This window comes from Alnus glutinosa, chromosome 10 (assembly GCF_958979055.1).
Source record: "Alnus glutinosa chromosome 10, dhAlnGlut1.1, whole genome shotgun sequence".
In the NCBI taxonomy this organism is placed as follows: Eukaryota; Viridiplantae; Streptophyta; class Magnoliopsida; order Fagales; family Betulaceae; genus Alnus; species Alnus glutinosa.
This window is the reverse complement of record NC_084895.1, coordinates 13,649,929-13,667,080: the sequence shown is the minus strand read 5'-3', so window position 1 is coordinate 13,667,080 and position 17,152 is coordinate 13,649,929. Positions and strand designations below refer to the sequence as shown.

The 17,152-nt window shown below is 40.0% G+C and overlaps 1 protein-coding gene across 2 annotated transcripts in view; it reads right to left on the bottom strand.

Moving 5' to 3' along the window:
• Positions 1-17,152, bottom strand: part of LOC133879697 (phosphatidylinositol-3-phosphatase myotubularin-1-like) — a 53,606-nt gene that overhangs the window by 25,194 nt on the left and 11,260 nt on the right. For both annotated transcript variants that reach the window (XM_062318398.1, XM_062318397.1), the window contains exons 3-6: positions 16,430-16,504; positions 7,671-7,742; positions 5,611-5,680; positions 1,153-1,202 (exon numbers count right to left, since the gene is read on the bottom strand). In XM_062318398.1, coding sequence (XP_062174382.1) covers positions 1,153-1,202; positions 5,611-5,680; positions 7,671-7,742; positions 16,430-16,504 — 267 coding nt within the window. The remainder of the gene's footprint in view (positions 1-1,152; positions 1,203-5,610; positions 5,681-7,670; positions 7,743-16,429; positions 16,505-17,152) is intronic.

The following is a 17,152-nucleotide window of genomic DNA, read 5'->3' as shown; positions in this document are numbered from 1 at the left end:
AGAGAGAGAGAGAGAGAGAGAGAGAGAGAGAGTAGAACGAGAAAACTTTTGTTGAAGCTCTTTTAATGCTCCCAAGTGGTTTTTGGGTTTTATATCAACCCCACACTTAAGAGAAAGGTTACTTAAAAATATCACTCCATCTCAGCAGTCTGAATCCTTCTTTCCTAAATGCATCACGTTAATGTGCCAAGGAATTTAGTGAATTAATCTAATGCATTCTCAGTATTGACTTTTGTTTTCAATGGGTAAATTTTGAATTCATTAATGGGGAAGAAGAGCACAATAAGAAAGAAAAGGAAAAAAAAAATGAAGGGGAAGAAGAAGGGCGGGGGGTTGTTGGTGGGAGAGGGAGAGAGAGAGAGAGAACTAATCACAAAATCCCTCAGTCATAGTCCCTCTTCATGATTCCATGTCTGAGTTATGGCACCCGGGAGTATAGATGAAGCACTTCTTCCATGAAATTAAGGTATCACCAAGATCCTTCTCTTTCTTTAATCCATTTGATGACATTAACCTCATCTCATCCTTTCTTTAAAGATTTATGAAATCCATCATCGCTTGCTTCATTCATACCAACAGTAGTGCCCCACCATACTATCATCCCTCCCCATTTCCTTGTTATTGTAAAAAACGAAAGGTGTGATTACTTATCGAAAAAAAAAAAAAAAAAACGTAAGGTGTAATTGCATTTTCAGTTGGATTAAAATTTTCCCAGTTTAAAGATAAATTTTGGAAGATAAAATAATTGTGCAAGTGCGGAATCTTGAATTTAAGGAATTCCCTTTATTAGAAGAACTTAAAATGCATTCCTTTTAGCAACTTCCCTTTTTGAAGGTGGTGTTAAACTCAGGCACATCAAACCCAAGCATGCAGTAACATCTAAAAAGTAAAATCCAATCATTCGTTCCTAAGCTAATGGAATATTTCCTATGAGCTATCTACTTGTCTTTAAAGATGTCATCTAAATCAGACACACTTCAGGAGCCCATTGTGGATAGCTCTTACATATTATTTGTTCACTCCTTGGAAATTAATAATTGAAATTTTACTATAAACATTAAAACAAGGTTTAGAGTAAATATATTGAAAAATATGACATTGCACATCAAACATAGTAAATCGAATACAGTAAGGACTTGCAGTGAAATTTACCTGCTTCGTTTTAGGGCGGAAAGCAAAAACAATAATTCTCATATCTTTGCCTGCAAAATATAAGAGGAACCATTATTTTTGTTACAATCTCACAAAGAAGGGCCAAGTAAATCATTAGACTAACTGGATATATTGTATGGGCTATACAAGACCAACTAGGTTAAAGAAAGAAATAGCTAACTGGCAATACATTTTTTTTGTTAAGTTAGCTAACTGGCAATACATATAGCCACTATTCCAGTAGTTGAAGTGTAAAAGTGAACTGTAGAGTTGAAAGGAAAGAGTAATGGAAGAGAGAAGAGAGAAAATGTGTGAGAGTTTTAGGACCCGTAAAGAAGCACTTTCACTGTAGCACTTTATATAGAGTAAATATAACAAGATTACAAGAATGCCCCTAAGCTATAAGAATAAAGAGCTAATATAAATATAACACTAAAACCAGCAAAAATTATTGGTAATGAAAAGCAATTGCTTGAAATAAGAAAAATTGGAAAACTATATCGTAACAAAAAAATAATCTATGCTATAATAAATTGGAGACCTAGGACTTATATATATTGAGGGGCGTTCATTTGTATCAACAACTTCTAAATGTAGCCAAATTGTACTTTCCCACTTTAACCTATTGTGTCATTTGAAATGTTCCCTCTAAACTTTAAATTTGAGCAATCAAACTCTCAAACTATACGATTAGTTACTACGTCCCAAACTATTGAAAATTTTCCCAATTTTCAATATATTTAACCATAATATTCATATGCTTCTCACATAATTATATGAAAGAGAGAAAAAAAAAAATGGACACAAGCTCGTCAGATAATGAGATAAACACATGAATTTATGGTTGAATATAACAGAAATTGGAGAAACTTTAACAGTAGGGTGATACTGCAGACCTATAGTTTAGGAGGTTAAACACTCAAATTTAAAGTTTAGAGGGACATCCCAACAGACCTCATAGTTGAAGGTAGGAAAATACAATTTGCACTTTAAAACTAATTCAATTTTCTAATAAAAGAAAGTGCAAAGAAAGTTATTTTAACAAATAAGTAAAAACATTTAAATATGGTAAGCAGCAGATGATATCAACAATGTTATAAATAGTAATATAAAAGAAACCATGCACAACATCTTTTTTTTTTTATGTAAGTAAGAAACCAATCTCATTAAAAAAGCGTAAGGCTCCCCTTAGTACACTGGGAGTATACAAAAGAAACACCTAATTAGAAAGAGAAAAGAGAGCGAGAAAGTCAGCAAATTAAAAGACAAAGGGTTAACATAAACCGTAGTCCAAAAGTATAATGTAAGGTAGAACAAGAATAGAATCTCTTCCAAGGTACTTTCCAAATCCTCAAAGCTCCTATTGTTTCTTTCCTTCCATAAGAACCAAAAGAGGCAAATAGGCGTCATTTTCTACACCACAACACTCTGTGGCCTTCCAGAAGACCACCAACAAACAAACAAGTCGATAACTCGTCTGGGTATAACCCAAGACACCCTAAAACAACTGAAGAAACTACTCCACAAAGCAGTTGAGAAGAAGATGATCCACGGACTCCCCCGATCTTCTTACACATATAGCATATGTTTATCACGATAACATGCCGCTTCCTAAGGTTGTCCAGGGTAAGGATCTTGCCAAGAGCCGCGGACCACGCTAAAAAAAGGTAGCTCTTGAAAGAGCTTGAGTGCACCAAACACTTTTTTAGGGAAAGCGACTACCCCCATAGCAAGACAAGAAGTAAAAGAAGGACTTGACCTTGAACAAACCTTTGTTGGAGGAGACCCACCACATCTTATCTTCGCTGCCTCTTCTCACTTTGACTGAGTGCAACGCCTAGAATAAAGAAGCAAAATCGTCCACCTCCCAATCGTGAGCCTCCCTAGTAAAGCTCACATTTCACTGGTTGGAGCCACCAAAAACTCCAAATTATCTGCAACAGAGGCATCCTTCACACAAGCAATACCAAATAAAGTTGGAAAGGCTACCTTAAGAGCCGCATCCCCCCACAACAAATCTAGTGAAGCTTCAGAAAGAATCCCAACATTTTCTGATGTTCTTCCACACCCCCACCCCAAAGGCACTTGCCAGCTCGAAAGAGCACCACCCGCTCCAAAGGCACTTGCCGGCTCGAGAGAGCACCACCCGCCCCATAGGCTACCGTATTTAGAATCCACCACTACTCTCCACCACGCATCTCTCTCACACCCAAAATGCCCCATATCAATTTACCTAGTAGGGCGCAATTGAACGCCCTCAATTTCTAATCCCAGCCCTCCCTCACAAATCGGAGAGCAGATCTTATCTCAACTAACCAGATGATATTTAAATTCATCGCCTATCCCCCCCCCATAAAAAATCCCTTTGGAGTTTCTCAATACGATTGGCCACACTAGCAGAAATGGGGAAGAGAGACAAGAAGTATGTGGGTAGATTGGAGAGAGTACTCTTGATAAGGGTAACCTTGTCACCCTTGGACAAATACAACATTTTCTAACTAGCTAAGCGACGCTCTATCTTTACCACAATACCATCCCAAATAGACTTAACCTTATAACACGCCCCTAGCGGCATACCAAGATACTTCAGGGATAGATAGGAAGTCCCACAACCCAAAATGTCAACCAACTCAACAAAATCATCCACATTGCCAACAGGAACTAAGAGGGGTTTGGCCAGATTGACCTTTAAGCCAGAAACAGCTTGGAAACATAATAAGAGAACACGCAGATAGTGCAGGTGGCTACGGTTAGCCTCACAGAAGACCAAGGTATCATCCGCAAACAACAAGTGTGAGATATTAACCACAGGGAGCCTAGAACCCACATCTAAAAAAATTGTATCCCACCCGCTAGTGTTTTGATACTACCATGTGATGATTTTTCTTTGAGAAATGCTACATGTACTTCAAAGTGCTTACTCCTTAATTTGACAGTAAAAATTACTAGTAGATTTTGGACAAGCTAATATGTATATAATATATCAATTGTGATTTTCACGGCCACACCAAGAAGCAAGCACTTGGAAATACATGCAACATTACTCTTTCTTTCTTTTTTTAGGAAAATTCCACATATTCCCTCTCAAATTATTACTCAATTGACAATGTCCCCCCAATGACGAAAATATCCTTAATAATTTTTTGGAAAAATTACATTTTACCCCCCTGATGTATCCACATATTGGCAATCTGATACCCAATGTTCAATTTTAGGTAGATAAACCCCTTGACATTTACCACTTGTGTCAATCTGGACCTTCCGTCCACTTAGTCCATCTAAAGAGACAAAAAGAGTGGCACGTGACCTTTTAAAGGCCAAAGTTCCAAAATTACCTATGTTCAAAACGGTGAGTTTCACCCCACAGTCTCTGATATACTTAGAACCGCGCCTGCTGTCGTTCACCGAGCCATCGTTACAGACCTCCAAAACAAGCGCAGCTCAAAGGTCTCTTGCATTCGGGATGGTGCTTCAGTCTCTCCAGTGATGGTGCCGATCTCGGTTGTTGTTGTTTCTCCAATCCTCCCGATACCTCTAGAGAATCCATGCTCTTCTCTGACTCCGGCGTCAAATCCACCGCCTGAACTTTGCTAAGCACTCTCTTACTGTTACTAGCTCAGCACTGTCAACGATCTCCTCTCTCACCACAACCACATGACTGAATCTCACAGAAATCCTCCAACAAACAAGCAGCTGACTTCTAAGACTTGCTGACTTTAAGGAAAATTACAGCTGCAGATTTTCAGGACACTCTCCTCCAGAAACTGCTATCAACAGAAAACATGGACCATGCTCTGCCTCCAGATTTTGTGCATTTCCTCTCTTGTAATTAACGTGTTTTAGCATTCTAGCTACCTCAAGTATTAGTCTCCTTCTTTAGCTTTACCTCATGTACAAACCTTCTCTACAAATAGTGTACTGAATGAAGGGGCTCTCCTAAAAAATAGCCTTAAAGCCCTTTGGCAATTGGCACTGCTTTCCCGCATAAGAGAAAGTAAAAGCCTAATTTTGGCTACAACCACGGGCTCTTGCTCACACAACTACCACTACCAAGGCAACATCTAGATCACCACCTTGTGCACTAATATCAACTGCCAACACATCCACTCATCCCTTAGTATTCAATGAGATCCAAACAACATCTTGTCGTCCAATAAATCTTCAAAAAAAACAATTCGCTTGCAAAACAATCTTAGAATGATATTTTTTTTTATATAAATAATCGAGATATCATTAAAAGCGTAAAGCACTCTTAGGTACACAAGATGTATACAAGACAAATCACCTAGCTAGTAGGAGTAACAAGAACAAAGAAATCATGATAACTAATCACCAAAGGAGAGACAAAAGCAGTTGTCCAAAGATTCAAGATGTTAAAGAATAAAGACATCATACATGATGATTTATTTAACACATCAAAACTATAAATTAAGATAAGGAAATTGTTAGAAAGCATACCAATGACCTGAAGAAGTCGTCGTGATGGTGTCTTATCAAACTGACGAAGCGTTGATTGAACCCTTACAGCCTACATGCCCTTAAAGTAGTAAATTAAACATGCAACTATTTCACACTAAAATAGTCACAAAAATTAGGGGTGGGACCAACATCCAAAGGTCAAATAACATGAGTGATAAAAATATAAACATTTCAATCAAGTCAAAAGAATAGAACCGAGGGAATCAATATCATCAGATAATTGAATGCGTCATTTCCTGAGTGCGATCAGCATGATGACAGTGGAGCAGAAACTTGCATGAACTTGAGAAAAGATTACAGCACCCCTCATCTTGCCTACCAAAAAGCCATACCTTTTACTATGTCTGTACTTTATGTTTCAGTATTGCCACAACCCACCCCAGAAGATCAAAGAGAGAGAAGAGAGCATTACAGCTAGTAAAGGGGTCATATAGCTCGTATATAAAGTTAGGGATCATAATTAGGAAGCAATCAAAACAGAGCATCTTATAAAAGCTAAATGAGTCAAGGTATCACACTATGACGACTATTCAAGAAATAGAAGAGAGATATCAGGTTAAGCACCGGGAAAGTAACTAAGTCTAAGGAAGGACACATGGGTCAAGCAACCCCTTTAAAGGCAGTGGTAGGGGAAAAAGGACGTTTGACAAGATCTTATCAACGCCTATGAGGGTGGAGTCACTTGTAAAAATTATAATTCACAAGACGGATTTACCAGTGATACAAGTGACAGAATCATATCAGACTTCATGATCCATTGTAACGTGAAGCAAGGAGTCAGCCAGACAGTTATGCATGTCAAACCTAGGTAGAAGTAGACAATAGCCCCAGACTTGGAGAAGAAAAAAAAAATTAAACGTTCCATGCATAAGAAGAATAATTGGGCAAAACCTGAAAAAAAAAAAAAAAAAAGGAAGAGATAATCCTCAGTTCCTCCCTTGTTTCTTAATCCTACTTCATCTTATCTTCAATCATCCCAAACCCACTGCCATTCGCTTTCTAACCTTCCATCAATGGCAAATGTCCCTATGTAATGAGAGATGCAAAGCAATAAACCCAACTCCAACAACTTCATGTCAGAACAAGACTCTTACTGCTAGCCTCGAATAATCATTTACTTATCAAAAAAAAAAAAAAAAAGCTTACAGAGTTTTGGCTGAAAGAATAACCAAGACAATCAAGCTCGTAAGGAAAACTGGACTGAAGAACTGACCCACCAAAATCAAACACGAGGTTTCCTGGTCCACCAGGGACAGAGGCAGAGAAGTTGAAGGCTAATTTGCACTCTGCAGGGGTGAAGATGCTCAAATAAGTGCATCAAGTGGTACTGCAGTCTCTCCCGGTGACTAGAAAAGGAAGATGACAAGAAGTATTCAATAATAGTAACAGGTTCCACACTAACCAACTCCCAAACTCTAATAAGCTAATGGATTACCAGTAAGGGGATTAAAAACACTTATCTGCTATTGGATCCGTGGAGGCAGCCAAGGGCATTAAAAGGACAATTTCTTTTTCTTTTTTCTATAAGCAAGCAGAGAAATTTTAAAAGTACAATTTCTTGACTGATATACATGCCACGGAAGATACATAAAACAGTGACAAGGAATGCAAAGTGAAATGACACAAAAGAAACAGCTGTTGAAATGAGAGGAGCAATCAAGATGTAGGTGGACCTGATGAAAATGCACAGATAAAGGTAGAGATGATGGAAGTGGAGTCCTGGTAAAATTGGAAAGGGTTGCACAGTAGGGATATCTATGCAGAGTTGGTCCAAATGCAACTAGAATATACATCCTAGCACTTCATTTACACCATAATATAACAATAAATAAATAAATAAAACACACAGATATGAATCTGCATAAACTCCTCTACAATGTAATCAGATCATTGTCTCAAAAAAGTAACTGCACAATGAAATTATAGACATATTTATACTCCAGGCTGGAGAACCAAATAAGTTTCCTACTCAAGGTCACCTCAACATGAACACAAAACAGAGAAATGCAAACGAAGAAGCTACAGAAATGAGAACTCACTGTTTTTGTGAACTTCTCTATAGTGGCCAGCGGTATTGTGCCAAGTGCAATGATATTCCTTGTTCCCTCACTCTTACCAAAGAAAATAAAGAATATTAGAAAACCATGGAGGATTTGACAAATACTTGCAAGTTTTTTTTTTTTGGATAAGGACAAATATTTACAAGTAAACATACAAAATACATGAATAACACATGCATTTGGGGTGTACGTGTATACATACATCCATTCACATGCGCACACCCACACATGCATACCTACATCAGTTCACATTGCACACTCATATGCATATACTTAAACAGATACACTCATGGAGTATATTTTGAATCTAACAGATTTGATATCTCTTAAGAATATTAAACACAACAAAGACAATTTAATTTTATAGGTAACCTGTAACGACCCAGGGAAAAACGCTAATCAGTTCTACACTATCACCCAAAAAGGACTAGTCAATTTGGAGCTTCCCTAAAATCCCTTATAAAACTCAATTTCACCTAGTAACTAAGCAATGTGGAACTTAACACTCATGTTTATCTTTATAAACCACTCACTATATGTTAGCTACTCTTCATCTTCCCAATATAGGACATGGGTATTACAAACTCCCCTTCTTAAACCCCTCATGTCCTCGTTAGAGGGCCTAAAAGCCATGTCATGCGGTGCTCCAGTACCACAAGGCCTGGCATTACTAGGTGGCTCTGATTCCATTTGTAACGACACAGGGAAAAGAGCTAGCCACGTCTGGACTATTACCTCAAAAAGACTAGTCAACTTAGAGCTTCCCTATAATCCCTTATAAAGCCTAATTTCATCTAGTAACTAAGCAATATGAGATTTAGCACTCATGACTATTTTTATAAACCAAACCACTCACTCTATGTGAAGTACTCATCATCTCCCAATATGGAACAGGATTAAGCTATAACAATCTTTTCATATTATATCTCTCTCTAGCTATCAACATCATATGGTATAAAACATTGCCCTAAATTCCTAATTTTTTTCCCATCTTTTTTCTCTTCTTCTTTTGATTCCTTTTTCTCCCAAACCCTAGAAAGCTTCTGTTAGAGTGATGAGGTGTCCCTTTCCAAAAGGTGGTTAGGTGTCCCTATAAGGTGTCCAAGTGTGAGGTGTCCCAAAGTTAGAACATTGTGTTTACTCCTATAAATATTACTATATGATATTTAGAATTTTGAAATAATCACTATATTTTCTTCTTTTTTTGATAAGCAAGTAAAATTTTATTAAAAACGCAAAATGCGATCAAGTACACAGGGAGTATACAAGAACGGCTGCTAAGAAGAGGAAAATAAAACAAGAAAATCATTAAAACTAATCCCTGAAGATGCTAGGAACGCGGCCGTCCAAGAATACAAAGAAGAAAAGAAAAAATACATGAGTTCCTACATTGATCTTTCTTTGTCCTCGAACTGTCTATCATTACGTTCCATCCACAATCACCATAAGAGGCAGCAAGGAACCATCTTCCACACCACCGCACTCCAAGAGCGACCACCCGTCCACCAACAAGCAAAAAGATCTACCACCCGACGAGGCATCACCCAAGACAGACTTAAACGACAAAAAATGGCATTCCACAGAACACAAGCGACCTCACAGTGAAGAAGAAGATGATCCACAGACTCCTCATTCTTTTTGGACATGCAACATCTATTAATCACAATGATTTGTCTCTTTCTAAGATTGTCCAAAGTAAGAATCTTCCCTAGCGCTACCGTCCATGCGAAAAAAGCCACTTTCGAAGGAGCCTTAGTTCGCCAAATACTCTTCCAAGGAAAACAAACAGACTCCTTGTAAACAAGAGTCTTATAGAAGGAACTAACATCAAACTTCCCTTTGCGAGAAGGAGACCACCATAGCTTGTCTTCCGCATCACGCTCTATTCTTATAGAATACAATAAGGCGAAAAAAGAAACCAAGTCATCCACCTCCCAATCATGTGCCGCTCGAATGAATCTGACATCCCACTGGAAAGGCTCGTACTCCAAACTCAAATGCGCTACAACTAGCGAGCTCTTGTCACAAGCTATGTCATACAAACCTGGAAAAGCTTCCTTGAGGGGCATCTCTCCGACCCACAAATCATCCCAGAATCTGATTCTAGATCCATTACCCAAGATAAGTTTGGTATGCCTACTAAACGAACTCCATCCCTTCCTAATAAACTTCCAAAGCCCTACTCCATGAGACCCAGGGGATCTAGAGAACACCAACCAGCCCGTATAGAACCAAACATAGCATCCACAACTGATCTCCACAAAGCCTCTTTCTCGTGCTCATAACGCCACAACCACTTCCCTAATAACGCTTGATTAAACATCCTCAAATTCCGTAAACCCAAACCACCTTCTGGAATAGGAGTACAAACCATGGACCAGCTAACCAGGTGATATTTGAAATCATCACCTAGGCCTCCCCACAAGAAATCCCGATAAAGTTTTTCTATGTGATTAGCCACACTGGAAGAGATGGGAAAAAGGGAAAGTAAGTACGTGGGGAGGTTAGATAAAGTACTCTTTATAAGGGTAACTCTACCACCCTTAGACAGGTACATCCTTTGCCAACTAGCCAGCCGTCTTTCTATCTTTCCAACAACATCATCCCAAATGAACTTGGCCTTAAAAGGAGCCCCCAACGGAAGCCCAAGATACTTTATAGGTAGAGAGGAGACACCACAGCCCAAAACACCGGCCAATTCATCCAGATTGTCCACAGCACCCACAGGAACCAGCACTGACTTGGCCAAATTAATCTTCAAACCTGAAACAGCTTCAAACAACACAAATAAAACCTGAAGAAAACGAAGATAATCAAGGTTAGCCCCACAAAAAACTAAAGTATCGTCAGCAAATAATAAGTGTGAAATATTAACCACCCCATTACTGCCCGAACCCACTGAGAAACCTGACAAAAAGCCTCTTAGGACAGCGACAGAGAATAACTTGCTGAGGGCCTCCATCACAGTGACAAACAAAAGAGGCGACAGAGGATCACCCTGTCTAAGACCACGAGAGCTGCTAAAAAAGCCAGTAGGGGACCCATTCACTAATACGGAAAAGTGCACCGAAGAAATACAATGCTCTATCCAAGAACACCATCTTGTCCCAAAACCACACCTTTTCAACATATATAGCAAGAAATTCCAGTTAACGTGATCATAGGCCTTCTCAATATCTAGCTTGCAGATCAGACCTGATTCACCTGATTTAAGACGACTGTCCAGACATTCATTAGCAATAAGAACTGGATCAAGAATTTGTCTTCCTTTCACAAAAGCATTCTGAGGCTTCGAGATAATCTTATCCACTACCTTACTCAGTCTGTTAGCAAGAACTTTTGCAATGATCTTGTATAACCCACTAACAAGACTAATAGGCCGAAAGTCTTTCAGGTCTGTAGCCCCAGACTTCTTCGGGATTAGGGCAAGAAAAGTAGCATTAATGCTTTTCACAAATCTGCTGTGAGTATGAAAATCCTGGAATACGCCCAAAAGATCTGACTTGATTACATCCCAACAATCTTGGAAGAACGCTAAAGAAAACCCATCCAGCCCTGGCGCCTTATCAGGATTCATGCCTTTAATCACCTCAAAGACCTCCTTTTCCTCAAAAGGAAGTTCCAAGGACGAAGACTCCACCGCATCCAAAGTGTCGAAAACAAGGTTATCCAACCTAGTCTCCAAGAATAAGGTTCTGAAAAAAGAGACTCGTAAAAATGAGCGACATGATTCCTTATAACCTGCTGATCGGAAGAATTAGATCAATTGATTGTGAGAGACTCCATAGCATTTGACCTCCTGTTCGAATTAGCAATCTGGAGAAAAAATTTAGTGCATTTATCCCCCTCTTTAAGCCAATGAACCCTAGACTTCTGTCTCCAGCTAATCTCTTCTTGCAGAATGGAGATCTCCAGGGCTCTGATAACCTCACATTTCCTTGCCTTATCTTCCGGAGATAAACCGAGATCTTCCTCCAACCAAGATCTAATAACCTCACATTTTCTATCATAGCAATAAGACAAAATTACCATTTTACCCTTCTTCAAACATCATTCCACATAAACCTAACTATTTCTTTTATTTCTCCTCCTCAATGCTGATTTTCTTCCTTTTTTTTTCTGCTTGGTTCATTAGTGATTGACTGAACCTTGTGACCAAGGTGAGATGTTCTTTGGAGGAAGGTAGCACCAACATCACTGCGTCGATAAAGATGTTGACACCATCCAATGTGTATTTAAAATCCTCTTTTATGAGATATCTCTTGGATTGGGTTGTAGTCTATGTTCCTAATTTCTCCTCATCGAATATTTTAAATCTTGTTAAATTTTTAAATTTCAAACACCTTTAGGGTAATTTTTTCTCTTGTTTACTTTTAGTGTACAAGGGCCATTTATTTTTCTTTTTTAAAAAATTATTATTCATCAAAAAAAGATGTTGACATCATCAACTATATTGGGGTTACTGTAAATCGTGCCCTGATGGTGCAAAAGGTTCAAGGAAACGGTTAATGTCTATGATCGGTAGTTTCTATCCTATACCAAGTGAATATGGCGGTTACCGGCTATTATAATAATCGGCTAGTGGTAAATTTTTCCTCTGGTAATAATCGGATGTTATAATAATCAGTAGTTTCTCCCTTGTAAGAAGATTGTTGGATGTAAATGGGTATGTTTTTTTTTTTTTGATAAGTAAGAAGACTTTATTAATGAAAGCGTAAGGCGCCCCTAGGTACACAGGCAGTATACAAGGAGAAGCCTAAGCTAACCCACAAAAACCCATAAAAACCAACAAGAACCAAAACAATCCACACCCCACCCAAGAACAAACCCAACAAAGAACAAGGCAGCCCACCACCCACCACAGCACACAAACCTACTACAAGTGTGCCTTTCCATTTCTCCTCCTAGAGTGATTTTTCTCATCCCCATAATTAATGGAACTTTGTAGGTTTAGAAGCTCCCTTTTTCCTTTAGACTTTTGGCACGCAATCATTTTCTCCCGCTGAAACTCTTCTTCCATGGCATCCCTAATTGCCAAGGCCTCCTCCCCAAAAGCCCCTTCCAGTGCCCAATCCAAGGGCAAGCCATCCCAATAATCTTCTTCCTCCTCCTCCCAAACTACAATCTCCCCTTTATGATCAGAATCGATGGGCCACCTCTGAGATTGAGAGATACCATTTCCCTCAATGTAACATGGAGAGATGCATCCACTCAAAGGAGAGGAGAGACCAACCGCCCCAACGTCCTTCACCTCACGCGGCAAAACGTGAGGGACAGAAACAATCGGGGGTAAATTGAGGAAACCCTTCTTAAAAAGCCCCTGATTAGCTAGGGTCTGGATCTTCTTTTTCGCACGAGACTCTCCACCCGTTTCCTTAAAAGGAATAGGATCTGCGGAAAGCTTTGAGGCTACCAAAGAATCAGCTAACAACCCATCATTCCATACCACTTTCTGCCCTGCCCTGATCTCCCTAGCCCTCCTGTAGTAATACTTAAAAGGATTGCTAAGCAAGAAGGGGGAGGAGGAAGATCGAAGCTTCTTCCCCAACTCAGTGGCTCCTGAGAGAGAAGGAAAACCAGAGAGTTTTTCACCACTCAAAGACCCAGACGACGCCGGAGGAACAGAGGTCGCCGGCGACGGCAAATCCGCACTCGGCAGTGGAAAGACGAACACAGTAGCCGGCACAGAACAGTCTCTGCTCAAAAGGTCCCCACTGGGAACCACCATCTCTGACGAAACGACATTGCACAGCCCAGAAGAATCCACCGAAGTCGTCTCCGGCAACGACGACCGTGAAGAACTAGGTTTCGGCATGAAGCATCCCAAGCGCAAAACTTTCCGACACAGTCCATTCCTTGCAAGACGACCCAGTAGCTTGTTAACAGCCCGGCCCAAAGCCATGTTGGACCCTATGACCCGCTTACTCCACGTGCGCAACTTAGAGATTTCAAATTTCAAACTCGCACGTGGACGATAAGACTTACCCAGTGGACGGCGATACTGGTCCTTACCCAAAGGATCGAACGGCTCCAAAGTAGAACAGTCCAACGCCGTCCTCAGATCTGCATCTAACACCCTCGCCGCCGGAAGAAAATCAGGCTCACAGTGAACCACTGGCACGACCTTACTCCCGGAAAATTTACCCCCCATGGTAGGCCCCTTCTTCACGACATCGACCGAGCCTGCCTTCAACACCTCCACAAAGGAGGGCCCCTTCGAAAAGGGAACCAAACCTGGCCAAACCTCAACTTCCTTCCCCTTATTCTCCACCAGTTCATGCAAGGACCCATTCTCCCCGCCCACAGAAGCAGAGAAAAGAGCAACGGACTTCCTCAGCTCTTCGGAGAATTTGATCCATCCCCACCCTCCACGTCCCTCAGGAATCAGGATAAACCCTTTCCGACCACCCATCCCGAAAGAAGCTGCTTCTAAGAAACGGCCGGCTTGGTTACACCCTCTCCGGGCGATCAGAACTCTCGAACCTTCCCTGAAAGATTTGATGAAAGCTTGATCTTCCGGAACACCCACAAGTGACTCCAACGTCGAAGCCAACCACTCAGAGCACGAGGGACTGATGAAAATTACGCCGGAGAAACTTTTTCTCTTCTCCCCCACCCTCATCGTCGACGCCCCATCCAGAACCGAGAAGACAAATGTCTTCGACTCCACGGTAAACTAATCTCCATCTCAAAAAACAGCCGGAACCCAAGCGGCTGACCCAGAGGACGATCACATTTTCGACGGACAGCGTTTAATCCCAATGCCTTATTTGACGGGTTGAAAGCATTGTTAGTTACCCAAGGATATACATAGACCTATTGTGACGTCTCACATCTCCTGAATATGGGAATGAGGATGTGCATATATGTATATTTGCACCCTTCTTGACAAAACACGTTTTAAAGCCCTAATGGCCATAAACCTATTAAAACTCCGCAGTTAAGCATACTTGGGCGAGAGTAGTGCCAAGATGGATGATCTTCTGGGAAGTCTGGTTCAGGAGAGCCAAAAGCGAACAACATTGTGTCATTGAGGGTGGATCGTTACAAATTGTATCAGAGCCATTGTCCAACCTAAAAGAAGGGGAGTGTATACAAGCCCATGAGGGTCCCTAGTGGGCACTCGTTGGGGCCAAGAATGGGGTGATCCCATTAGGGTCGCCAGCGGGGGTGCTAGATCCCAAATGGGGTGATTGTGACGTCCCACATCGCTTGGGTATAGGAATGAGGATGTGCTTATATGTATATTCGCACCATTCTTGACACAACGCGTTTTAAAGCAGTGATGTCTATGAACCTATCAGAACTCCGCAGTTAAGCGTGCTTATACGAGAGTAGTACCAGGATGGGAGACCTCCTGAGAAATCTAGTTCGGGAGAGCCAAAAGTAGAAAATATTGTTTCATTGGGGATAGGTCGTTACACTTATGGTGCCGATTATAAAGAAACTTTTTCGCCTAAGGATAAAATTTCTTCTATCTGTGTGATTATTTCTCAAGCATCTAATATTGATTGGACACTATTCCAGATAGATGTCATAAATGCATTTCTCCAACAGTGACTTATTTGAGGAAGGTTTACATCGAGCAACCACCAAGGTTTGTTGCACAAGGGAAGATCATTGCAGTGTTTGTAAGTTGAAGAAGCTTTGTACGGCCTAAAACATTCACCAAGGGAGTGGTTTGGGAAATTTCCAAGGCAAACTTATTTGGTTGGCATGGTTTGCGCTTTTCAATAATTAATCTTGTAATTTTATATCTTTAATAATATGTGTATCTATCTATCTACTAATCAACATATATATATATATATATATATATAAAGAGAGAGAGAGAGAGAGAGAGAGAGAGAGAGAGAGAGAGAGGCCAGCCACTCTAGGGTTGGGCTCTCACAATCTTTTCATATTCTCACTCTAATCTAAGCATCAACACCAACAATATCTATTTTAAGTTCACGAAAACCAGATAGGCTAACAATATTATGTAAGCTAAAACAAATGCAACAAACAAGATTAAGCCAAACGACCATGCAATAGCACTATTTCTAATTATCAGCAAGTTTTAAGTGGATTTATTTGTTGTCCTTACTAAAATATAAAATGAGGGTATCCTAAATCTCTCTGGGTATTCTAAATCTCTCCTATTCCATGCCAATTTTTCTTCTCTTCTTCTTTCTTGTCATTAGAGGCATCCATAACACATTCCAACTTGCCACCAGAGAAGTATATCAAAGACCAATATCATAACAGGTTAGACTTGCAACATTTGTTGGCTGACACCATCTATAAAAACACTGAGAGCAGTCCGATACCTGCATTTAAGTTTTGTGCTTTATGTGCTTTGCAGTTCCATCCGCTTGTTTTAGGGTTTAAAGCTGGTGGTGTAAATTAACCTAATAGAAAACCATAGAGCTACTAGCCACTAGTGCAAACAGCTTATCAACGGCAACAACAACAACAACCCCACCCCACCCCCCCCCCCCCCCCCCCCCCAAAAAAAAAAAAGGGAAAGGAAAATTAAACAAGCTCTTGTTTCCAGATATAAAAAGAATCAATTCTACATTTTAATGCTGCTACAACAGTGCCTTCATTCTTCTAACATGTTTATGAGACACAACATAGTAAAGAGATGGATTAGTACCAGAAATTCACTTAGGAATGCAATGCACATAAAGGCTAGTAATATTGAGATATCAAGCAAACAATGTTGACATGCAAAAAAATTGTAACTCATTACTTACAAGAAAAATAAGACGAAAATTGGTTACTATCAAAGTACCCGCCTCATCAGTATTAACGAGAACAACGCCATATCCCTGAAAGGAAAGTACATATAATGAATTAACCCCATTGATATATTCAGACAACCCGAAAATGCGTAGAAAAGAAATTGAACCGCTATTACTTACATATAAAGTACTGCAATACCACAGCTATAAAGGTAAAAAAGATGTCTTCAATATCCATCAACATATATAATTTAATGATTAGATGCATATCACATCCATCACAACCTTTGAATTATTGAGAAAATCTTATTTCCACTGACAATATCACGGATTGACCAGTTTTACGCAGTGCCACAAACAAACAAAAAAGAAGTGGATAAAATCCAGTCTTGCTTAGTCTTCCCTATCCACTAAAAGACCCACTTTGCTTAGTTTTCCCCATCCACTAAGAAGATCCACTCTAATACTACTCTAGACACGGTATAAACTTGAGAAAAGTACACTTAGCCCCCTAATCTCCCCAATATTTCTTTTTTGATAAGTAATGTAAAATTTTATTATTAAAGCGTAAGACGCCCCTAAGTACACAGAGAGACAACAAAGCTCAAAACCCACGAAGCCCAATCGAACAAGGTGGCAAGGGGAAAATCACCCAAAGCATAACGGAAACTCTCCAACCTCCTCACCTCAAAAATCTCCATCCTCCCCATCACTAACCACCATCTCCAAAGACTG